This window comes from Chrysemys picta, unplaced genomic scaffold (assembly GCF_011386835.1).
Source record: "Chrysemys picta bellii isolate R12L10 unplaced genomic scaffold, ASM1138683v2 scaf1887, whole genome shotgun sequence".
Taxonomy (NCBI): domain Eukaryota; kingdom Metazoa; phylum Chordata; order Testudines; family Emydidae; genus Chrysemys; species Chrysemys picta.
The window spans coordinates 1-11,000 of NW_027054592.1; the positions used below are offsets into that span (position 1 = coordinate 1).

At 47.0% G+C, this 11,000-nt stretch overlaps 1 protein-coding gene across 1 annotated transcript; it reads right to left on the reverse strand.

Moving 5' to 3' along the window:
* Positions 1-2,196: 2,196 nt before the first annotated feature.
* Positions 2,197-8,587, reverse strand: LOC135980117 (WASH complex subunit 2D-like). Its single transcript, XM_065580180.1, has 3 exons — positions 7,889-8,587; positions 7,088-7,262; positions 2,197-2,701 (listed from the first exon to the last, which is right to left on the reverse strand). The coding sequence occupies exons 1-3, from the start codon at positions 8,570-8,572 to the stop codon at positions 2,562-2,564; spliced, it is 999 nt and encodes a 332-aa protein (XP_065436252.1). The 5' UTR covers positions 8,573-8,587; the 3' UTR covers positions 2,197-2,561.
* Positions 8,588-11,000: the final 2,413 nt, after the last annotated feature.

The following is an 11,000-nucleotide window of genomic DNA, read 5'->3' on the forward strand; positions in this document are numbered from 1 at the left end:
GATGGTTACATGCCTGAGCACTTCTTAAAGCACAGCAGATCCAGAGACATTTAGGGGAGGAATGCTCAGAAAGCAGAGACATCACTTGTTTTCCTCTTTCCTCCCTACTTTTGAAATAAGCCACCCCCATCTCCACCCCGATTGCACCAGGTTCTGCTTTCCAATGGCATTACCTCTACTGGAAGGTTTTCAACTGTTGTATAGCTATTGCATCAAAAAGCACTACATTAAAAGAATACTAAGCAAAGTCAAGCACTTGAAAGTTAGGAGATAGAGAATGGAATTAACACCTCCCTCTTCTCCACATTGCCGAGGTGCCAGCAGAGGGCGCAAGGAGACGCTCATCCTGATCTCAGTTTTGGTGCCCAGCAGCCTGGCAACCCCACCAGCCAGGAGGAACAATTGCAGGGAAAGTCCTACTCATTCTCTGCAGCCTGAAGATGGAGCATGCTCAGTTACTGTGGCGATGGCACAGCCCGTCCAGTCACATATAGAAGATGAGAAGGGGACAGAGCATACTGAATGCAGATGGAATCTAGTTAGCACATGCTCAACAGATACTAGTTAGAGGCTTATAACTGGGCCAAATTTGGGGAGACTTGCCACAGGGACAGTAAAAAAGGACAACCGACACCAGGGCAGCTCCCCTGCCAAAATTTGAGTCCCTGCTCTTAAGCCCAGAGATTAGGGTTGCCAACTTTCTAATGGCACAAAACCGAACATCCTAGCGCCACCTCTTCCCCAAGGCCCCACCCCCGCTCACTACATTCTACCTCCCTCAGTGGCTTGCTCTTCCCCACCCTCACTCACTTTCACTGGGCTGGGGCAGGGGCTTGGGGTGCGGGAGGGGGTGAGGGTGAGGGTTCTGGCTGGGGATGCAGGCTCTGGGGTTGGGGGTGCAAGAGGGGGCTCTGGGTTTGGGGGGGCTCAGGGCTGGGGGTTGAGGTGCAGGGGGTGAGGGCTCTGGGATGGGGGTGGAGGCTCTAGGCTGGGGCCAGGAATGAGGGCTTTGGGGTGCAGGAGGGAGCTCCAGGTGGGTCTCAGAGCTGGGGCAGGGGATTGGGCTTACCTCTGGCGGCTCCTGGTCAGTGCTGCAGGAGGGGGGCTAAGGCAGGCTGCCTGCCTGTCCTGACACCACATTGCATGCGCCCCGGAAGCGGCCAGCAGGTCTGACGGTAGTAGGCATGGGAGGCAGGATGCTCCCTGCACTGCTCTCACCCGCTGCAGGCCCCACGTCCCAGCTCCCATTGGCTGGGAACTGGCCAATGGGAGTGCGGAGCTTGTGTTTGGAGCGGGGGCAGTGCGTGGAGCCCCATGGCCCCCCTGCCTAGGAGCTGGACCTTCCGGTGTGCAGCGCGGTGCCAGAACAGATAGGGACGAACCTGCCTTAGCACCGCAGCACCACCGACCGGACCTTTAATGGCCCAGTCAGCGGTGCTGACTGGAGCTGTCAGTGTCCCTTTTCAACCTGGTCTTCCGGTCAGGAACCAGACACCAGGTCCCCCCAACCAGAGGTTCTAGAGATTCTCAGTGATTCCAAACATTATGCCCGGCAGGTGGGACACAGTTTATACCATTGATTAGGTGTGCCCAGTGACGTACAATAAAACACAGTTGTTACCAGGTAACACATTTAGGGCCTGACCCCTGAGAGGTGCTCAGAATCCTGACTTCAGTGGGAACAGCAAGTGCTCAACATCTCTCGGGTTCCTGAATAATTTCTGGGCTCTCCAATTACTTTCATTCTTTGCTAACTGTAAATGGGCTTTAACGGGGGAGGGGGGGCGGGGGACGAACAGTCCTGCAAGGTAAGGATACTCCGCACAGTGCCAGAGCACTAAAGGACCTTGTTCCTCCTCCCACCAATACCAATGGAAACTTTGCCTCAATCCAATATTTTTCAGCAGCTTGCATAAAGTCATGGGCAAAAATCTGTCCTCCATTCCTCTAGTTCTCACTTGGCACCCTCTCCTCCGGGAGGATTTATCTATTAAGCGCTGACAACATGTCCAATCTGTAAGAGACGAGGTAAAGCTGCTCCCTGATGGGAGGAACTGACATGAACTTACAGAATGCACCCAGCAGACAGACTGCTGACCCAATGAGAGATGTGGCGTTGGTTTTCCCCATTTTGAGATCTGGAGGCAGAGACTGCTAGCAAACAGCAGAGCAGAAAGCAAGACAAGCACAGCTGGACCTGGTTTAGCAGACACCATTTACTATTTCACAATATTAGTGATTTTTTTCTATAGATCTGTTCAATAAAAGAACTTATACTTTGTATAATAGATTACATTATCGCAGGTATTGCACAAGCTATGCCATCTGGGCAGCACTGAAACAGGACTGCAGAAAGTTACGATTGGAGAGTCTTTTTACAGTGTTAGGCATGATTAGATCCAGTGCAGGGAAGAGATACTAACCATGTAAAGTGGGGAGTCAGTCATTTGACTGTCCATGGTCATCAGATTCTCTACTCAAAGAGAGCTGACATAAGAGTACTAGTACTGGTCAGGATAACCTGGCAGAGAGGGCCCTCTCTCTGCAATGCCCACCATGGTCTATTGGCCTCCAAAGGCATTCAGTGGGTCATCAAACGTACTTGATGCCTTGCTTTCAGATTTTGATTCAGAGGCTGTCTGAGAGGATCGGCCTTTGGGGGTGGATGCCTTGGTTTGACTGCTAGAGGAGAAGATATCATCTAGAGAAAGAGAAAAACAGTGATTAAAAAGGAGAGAAGATGCTGCCAAACGTAAGACATTACACAGAAATATCCCCAGTATGTAGCTGTTACTGCCAAGGACACTTTGCTGATAAACACTTTCCTGCTGCTTGTGACATGAAAATGTATTTGTGAGGACATATGGGGGAGCTTTTAGCTGTGGGTTTTTACCAGGTATAGTCAATGAGAGGGAACAAAAGAAATCCTGACACTTGGCATTTATGCCAGCCAGAGATCTCAAAGCATTGAACAAGCACTAAGTGAAGCCTCACAATGCTGAGTGAGGCATTATATCCATTTCACAGATGAATAAGTCACTTAACTTCTCTGCAGCTCACCCAGCACCATATAGGAAGCCAGTGGCAAAACTGGGAGCGGACTTAGAGACTCATCCGGTCCTGTGCTTTAGAACCATTAAGTCATACTACAGATGATGTCTACAGATTTGCCCTTTGGAGAATGTATTATTCATGCATGCACACACATGAGTTCTACTAATTAACACGTTTCATCTCCTAAGTGCTGTACAAACATTCACATTCCTCTGGCCCATTAAGGCATTCCTGTGGCTGGCAGTCTGGGAATACCCAGGTTCATAGAATTATGAGATTTTTTGCTAAAACAAACCGCAAAAGTTGCCAGCATTGTTACCCAAGTGAGCTGGGAAAGTCGTACATGTAGGGGGAACTTTTACTACTGTCGCTGGCACCTCTGGCTCTGCAAATCAGGTACCTTAAAGCAGTAGTGTAAAGCGGAGAACATGGCTCACCTGGGATCAGAACAAGGATGGATTTAGAAATGCATTTAGTGGCATATACAGATAACAGGCACAATTGGAAAGCGTTGAGAAACATTCTCAGAGTTAGAGGAGATGGAGGTTTAACAAGCCCAGTTTCTTTCACAGATACTGTTGTGCTCATTCACATGTGAGGCAGTGAAACTCATGGGGCCATTAATACTTTAGTATCGAATTTATTAGTTTCTTCTGTTGCAGTGACCTTAAACAATAGGCCAGAGCCAGCCCTCTCTCCTCCCCGGAGGGTGGGGCGTCCCATCTGGGCAGCGGCAGCAATAGTTAACTTCAAAGCTCAGTAGGGTTCACCACAGTGGTTGCTGATTGTGGGGCTGTACTGAAGGGGTGGGATGGACTTGGCCCAAATGTGTTTGGGGGGAGGGAAGAGGAGAAGAAATGCTGAGAAGCAGCTGGAAAAAAGAGACCGCTGAATGATGGTGGGCCAGAAAGGTCAATTACGGGTTAATAAAAGGTTATACACAGCTAGGGCTTGGGAGGTTTCTATTGTTTGATGGACGTTTGCTGCATCCTCTCTCATGCGTTGGTGTGGTAAGCTAGCATCTGTTTACAAGTCTGGCACGGACTCAGTGAATACACATTAATCCAGTTGCACACAGAGCACCTGTGGAACCACATTACCAAGCCCCTCATCTGGGATCTGAATGCTGAAGGTTAGGGATACGTGGGCCAGAGATCAGACGTGGACTCCCACTACGTGCCATTCTGCCTGTGTGAGGAGTCTATTCTCACTGCCCTCTCCCTCCGCTGCACATGGCCACTGCTGTGATCATAGGGATACGCAGCTTTAATCCAGGATAGAGTTTCAGCACAAGAGAGCAGTCTAGAAAGGCAGCAGTACGGAGTAAATCCCAATTGGCAGCCCTCCAAAACAAGCCATGCAAGAGATTAGCTTCACAGCCATTTAGGGTCCTCCCGGCGTACACGGGAAGTGTAGTGGGTGCTGAGGGGAATGAAGTTACAGCCCTAGCTTACAACACGGGGACTAAAGGAAGGGGAGAAGGAAGCCTGTTCTCTGTGGCAGGGAAAGCAGTACTACTTGCCGAGGAATGCTCAGTTCCCCAGGAGGCAGCATCCTAAGCACAGACGGAGACAATGCCCAGAAGTTTTTCAGCAGCCGGAATACCAATCAATCAGTGTTGGAAGAGAGGCACTATAGGGATCAGAAGGATGGCTCTGACACAGTCAGGTTCCAGACACTCTCAGAGGAAGACAGGGTTCTGCACCCCAAAGAATAAGCAACTGAATCAACTGGTTGTATATATTTACATACAATAGAATTATAAGTCAAGTAAAATGCTGAACTTGGTGGTCATTGGGAAGGGTGTATACAGATTATGGTTCTGAATGTAAGCGGGTGTATGTGTGTAGAACATGGTCATTGTAACAAAGGTTTAACTCCCCGCTCACCTCGCAGCTGTTGGGAAGCAGGCAGGCAGGGAGGGGCACCTCCCAGGCTAGTGGTTTACACGAAACTAACTCCCAGCATTGTACAACCCAGGGAGAGAAGAGCAGACCATGAAAGTAATGGAAAGCCATTGGAATGGAAGAGACAACCTCAGTCTTGGAAAACTAAGGAAGGGGGGCGTTTCCCTTGCGCTATGTAACCATGAATTGCCAGGCAGAAAGAAAAAGCCCCCTGCAAACCCTGTCAGAAGGGAAGGGGTTTGACGTGAAGGCTTTCCATGTAATGCAGAAGGTAAAGCGTGAGGTGGCATCATTAATGTTCATTGTCCATGTAATTTGTCTGCATTGCCTTATCTGACTAGTCCACCTTTGAATCTGTATTTTTTCTATTAAATGAGCTTTTTTGTTTATTCTGAACCCCAGGCAGTTCTCTGTTGTGCAAACTGTGCGGCCTCAAGTGGACTGATAACTGGGGGCTAGTTTCAGTCCTGGGGGGGGAGGGGTGACAAACAAGAAAGGAAAAGTCTGAGTAGCTGGTAATTAAGAACTTGGGGACCAGACAGGCTATTGTGGTCACCCTGCCAAGGAGCATAGGCTGTTGGAAGGCAGGGTGAGACGATTAAGCCTGTAGGCTGGCGACTGGTGGCAGGGCTCTGAGCCATAGCAGCCTAGCATGAAAGCAGCCAAAGTTATAAGGCTAGTGGTGACAGAAGCCCTTACTGGTCTGGGTAATCCCTAAAACATCACAGGGTTTATGAGGAGAGATTAAAGGAACTAAATATCTACATCTAGGCTAAGCAATGAATGAAAGTGATGGTGGGGCAGGGGATCATAATTAGTTTGCAAATACGATAAACTAGGAGTGATTGGGTGCAGTTCAAAAGACAGCATTCCCAGCAGGAAAGGCTCAACAGGCAGTGACAGCCTCTGGTAAAATTCCAAGGTGGGCATTGCTACCAGCCCTTAGCTAAACAGCTAGGGAAGATGCTATGCCAGTCCTGTTCTGGGGCTGCCAGGCTGATCAAAGAAACAAGTGTCTTCCCTGGAGTCCTGCTGGTGCATTGAAGGCAGCACTACCTCGTTTGGAGCACTGAGCAGCCGCCTCTGCATGAATCCTTCATCTGGAGGTGCTGTGCCCTTAAACCAACTGAGATTAGGGTGAAGGTACATTCATTTACATGTATCAGAGGGGTAGCCATGTTAGTCTGAATCTGTAAAAAGCAACAGAGAGTCCTGTGGCACCTTTAAGACTAACAGAAGTATTGGGAGCATAAGCTTTCATGGGTAAGAACCTCACTTCTTCAGATGCAAGTAACAGAAATCTCCAGAGGCAGGTATATTTACATGGACATTTCTGACTTGTGCTCCAGGTGCCTCAGTGCCAGAAATGCCACTGCAAACAGTGAGGGCTAGTGCTGGAGACTGTAGGATAACTAGAGTTGGGTGCAAATTTTTAGACAAAACGGTTTTTGGTCAGAAATTGTGAATTCATCTGAACTGAGACTGTTCGCTGGAAAATGCTCGGTTCTGACAAAATTTTCTGTTTGGAAACAGTTTTGAAATTATCAAATTGTCCCATAGTTTGGAATGAAAGTAGTTTTCTTTATCACGTGCTTTCAGATTCATCCTGTCCAAATTTCTATTGATACATTTCATGAAAAGCTCTTGGGAAACCGTGCTCAACAGCTAAAAATTAAGGCTGGATTTTCAGAAGCACTCAGCACTGAGCTATCTCCACTCTCATTGGAGGCAATGGGAGTTTTACCATTGACATCAATGGGAAGAGATGGACATCAGGGGTGATTGGTTGGAAAGTCCCACTTCAAGTACTTGCAGCCAGTTTATGCTATCATCGCTCACTGAATAGTACCGTACACAGCAGAACTATTACCCATTAAAATCAATGGGAACTATTTGTCAAGTGAGGTACTCCTCTGTGAGAGTAAGGCCAACACAAACTGGCCTCTAGTGTAAAATATTTAAGACTGCCAAGCAGACACTTATGAAGACAGATACCTCTACTGTGTAAATCCAACAGAGAGAGAGAGAGAGAGAGAGTTAGTTTCTAAAATCCATCCTTTGTCACTGGGGTATTTAACATACGGTCGAATCAAGATAAAGACAATCAATACCAAGAAGGCCCTTACCCATATCATCATCAAATATGGATTTGGATTCCACCTTTTTCTTGGTCTTCTTTTCTTTTGGTTTTATGGTGAGATCCGCAAAAATGTCAGTGTTCTCATCAAACAGGTTAGAATCCGTCACTCTCTCTTTTGTTCTGTTCAGAGGTTTAATGGCTTCTGTTGCGAATATATCATCCTTGGAGCAAAGAATAAATTGAACAGCATCAGTACAGGACATGATAACTGAGCATTCGGGTTCAGCTACATGCAGCAGTAGATAGAGTTGGAAGTCCTGTAACTACCCTGGGCATTGCAACTCTATCAGGTTAGGATCAGGTCTCCAATTTGGCATGGGCAGAGATCTAGTCATTGTGATACTGCATAGGCCAGGTGCAGGACATGTGAGAGCAAGGTTGAGGGGAACAGACAGGCCCAGGCAGGATGGGGGCCTAATTCCTGCATTACCATCAGCGTTGTTGTGTAGCTCAGTTACTCCTGATGCGTAGCAGCAGTCAGGTCAGAGAGGGAGCTAAGCATTCCCTTAGCAGGGAGAGAGCCAGGTCCTCAAACACACCTGCTGTCGGCCCACACGCCATCCCTTTTACCCTCTGCTCTGGTAAGTAAGAGTGAGATTCAGAAGTCAGCATTTTCTACAGCTCAGTAGAGGACCAGGCCTCATGCTTAGCCTTACTTGGCCCACACAGGCCCCATTCCTTCTGTGCTGAAGGCAGAATGATTTTGCCCAAGGCCCTAGTGATACATTTCCTCCCTTTCTATTTAGGAAAAAAAAAAAGAAAAAATAAACAATAAATCAGCCATTACCTCAAAGATATCTTGGGCTTTCGGGTCAAGGTCTTGCTGGGTGGTGGGTTTCAACTCCTTCTTCCTCACAGTTTTCTGACTAGTGAAGAGATCTTCATCCTCCAGGAAAGAGATGGGGCTGCTTTTCTTGGATGCTTTCTGCATTATGGGCTGGAAGAGATCATTGCTGCCCTGATCATCCTGCACTGACAGAGCAGACTTCTTCTCACCACTTTTAAGGGGGTTGCTGGCCAAGATCTCTGGGGTTTTAGCTTTGGCTGCTGGCTTTGACACTGAATTTTTCACAAAGAGATAGTCAGACCCAAACAAGTCATCCTCTTGGCCTGTGCCTTTCCCAGAAGGGCTTCCGGCCATTCCAGGTGACAGGCTACCGCCATCTGTTGGTGATGGCAGCTTAGCCACCAAAATGTTTTCTGTGCTGCCCTTAGCGTTTGGCTCAGCAGTGCAGAGCTCCTTTGCATCCACTAATGCAGAGCTCTGTTTGGGAAGCGGCAGCTGCGGCTCCTCTGTGCTGTTCAGCTCCTCGTTCTCGCTGGACTCTTGAGCAGCTAGCCGCCGGGCTGTCCTGGAGGGAGGCCTTCGTTTGTTCATCACCTTGATCCTGCTCTGTGAGAAGAGGGAGATCAGGTTGAGTTCAGGGCTTGAAGGGAGGGATGCACTTGACAGGGACCCTGCTCTCCTCATGTTCTATCTTTCCACGTTTTATTCTAGCACAGGGGTCGGCAACCTTTCAGAAGTGGTGTGCCGAGTCTTCATTTATTCACTCTAATTTAAGGTTTCGCGTGCCAGTCATACATTTTAACGTTTTTAGAAGGGCTCTTTCTATTAGTCTATAATATATAACTGAACTATTGTTGTATGTAAAGTAAATAAGGTTTTTAAAATGTTTAAGAAGCTTCATTTAAAATTAAATTAAAATGCAGAGCTCCCTGGACCGGTGGCCAGGACCCGAGCAGTGAGTGCCACTGAAAAATCAGCTTCCGTGCTGCCTTCAGCACACATGCCATAGGTTGCCTTCCCCTGTTCTAGCACATGATGGGGACCCAATGACCTCCCAAAATCTAATCGCAGCTCTGAGAAGGCTTTTGTAATTTTTTGTTACATGAACATTTAATTAACACTAAGGAAAATTTAATATTCGAGCCACCACACTCTGCAAACTTTCATATTGCCTCAGCCCCCACTGCAAGGTAGATTGGCAGCACAAGAAACCCGAGGCAGGCAGACAAAGCAGGATGCTCAGGTCACAGAGCGAGTCAATGGCAGAATACAAAATAAAACTCAGGGCTCCTGACCCTCAACCTTGTGCCATAACAGTATTAACAATTGCCAGAAAACACCTTGCATTGAGGTCAATGACCAACTTGAGTCCACTGGCTGCTGTTCAAACTATCAACCCTTTGCGCCAGGTTATTTAGTTCAGTGCAGAGAGCTTTCCTTGACAGTTATTGCTTAATTAGCATTAGTCACATTACACAAGCAAAATTAACACAAGTGAAGTGTTGGTATGAAGGTTCTTTATTGACTTGGGTCACAATCCTGCAGCAGTCTCGCAGTAGGATTTTGACAGAATACTGTTCTTTTAAAAAACAAACAAAAAAAAACACCACACATAATGGCCTTACTGGGTCAGACAAAATGCCCATCTAGACCAGTGTCCTGTCTTCCGACAGTGGCCAATGCCAGGTGCCCAGAGGGAATGAACAGATCAGGTAATCATCAAGTGATCCATCCTCTGTCACCCATTCCCAGCTTCTGGTAAACAGAGGCGAGGGACACCATCCCTGCCCATCCTGGCTAATAACCATCAATGGACTATCCTCCATGAATTTATCTAGTTCTTTTTGAACTCTGCTATAGTCTTGGCCTTCACAACATCCTCTGGCAAGGAGGTCCATAGGTTGACTGTGTGTTGTGTGAAGAAATACTTCCTTTTGTTTTAAACCTGCTGACTATTACTTTCATTTGGTGACCCCTAGTTCTTGTGTTATGAGAAGGAGTAAATAACACTTCCTTATTTACTTTCTCTACATCAGTCATGCTTTTGTAGACCTCTATCATATCTCCCCTTAGTCTCCTCTTTTCCAAGCCGAAAAGTCCCAGTGTTATTAAATTTCTCCTTATACGGAAGCTGTTCCAGACTCCTAATAATTTTTGTTGCCCTTTTCTGAACCTTTTCCAATTCCAATACATCTTTTTTGAGATGGGGTGACCACATCGGCATGCAGTATTCAAGATTTATAGAGAGGCAATATGATATTTTCTGTCTTTTTATCTATCCTTTTCCTAATGATTCCCAACGTTGTTAGCTTTTTTGACTGCTGCCACATACTGAACAGATGTTTTCAGAGAACTAATATATAGAGATATACCTGTCTCAGAACTGGAAAGGACCCCGAAAAGGTCATTGAGTCCAGCCCCCTGCCTTCACTAGCAGGACCAAGTACTGATTTTTGCCCCAGATCCCTAAGTGGGCCCCCTCAAGGATTGAACTCACAACCCTGGTTTAGCAGGCCAATGCTCAAACCACTGAGCTATCCCTCCCCCCATCTATCCACAATGACTCCAAGATTTCTTTCTTGAGTAGTAATAGCTAATTTAGACCCTATCATTTTATATGTATAGTTGGGATTAGGTTTTCCAATGTGCATTACTTTGCATTTATCAGCACTGAATTTAATCTGCCATTTTGTTGTCCAGTCCCTCCTGCTTATTTCAGATTTTATTAGTCATATGATCTAACACCTGAACACAGATTTCTCTATTTTGATTTTTTGAATTTCATCTATTTGAAGTACAGCCTCCTGCAGTTCACCCTGCTGCTGCAAAAATCTGAAGGCTTTATTCTAGTCCCTGTAGTACCGAGTATAGGCAGGGAGATTTCGCAGAGCCGGGGGGAGGTAAGGGCGGGCACCGACATTCTCCATGTTACTGAGTGCTACCCTGGAGCGGAAAGCCGAGCCGGATAGGTTTGCTGTGCCTCAGGGTGGGGGGTTCTGTATTTCTGAGAGGAACACAGTAGTTATATGTCTATCATGGGACATGGGTCTGTGTATTAACAAGGGCGTATTTGGAGAGTAGCGATCCCATGTGGATGGGAGACGCACTTTAA

What these genes read in the sequence shown, in the direction of transcription:
- LOC135980117 (XM_065580180.1), bottom strand. Translation starts at nt 8,572, where the DNA reads ATGAGGAGAGCAGGGTCCCTGTCAAGTGCATCCCTCCCTTCAAGCCCT. An exon ending in AAGCCCAAGATATCTTTGAG is followed by an intron (nt 7,263 to 7,888) that starts GTAATGGCTGAT and finishes CTTTGCTCCAAG; the next exon opens with GATGATATATTCGCAACAGA. An exon ending in CATATTTGATGATGATATGG is followed by an intron (nt 2,702 to 7,087) that starts GTAAGGGCCTTC and finishes CTCTTTCTCTAG; the next exon opens with ATGATATCTTCTCCTCTAGC.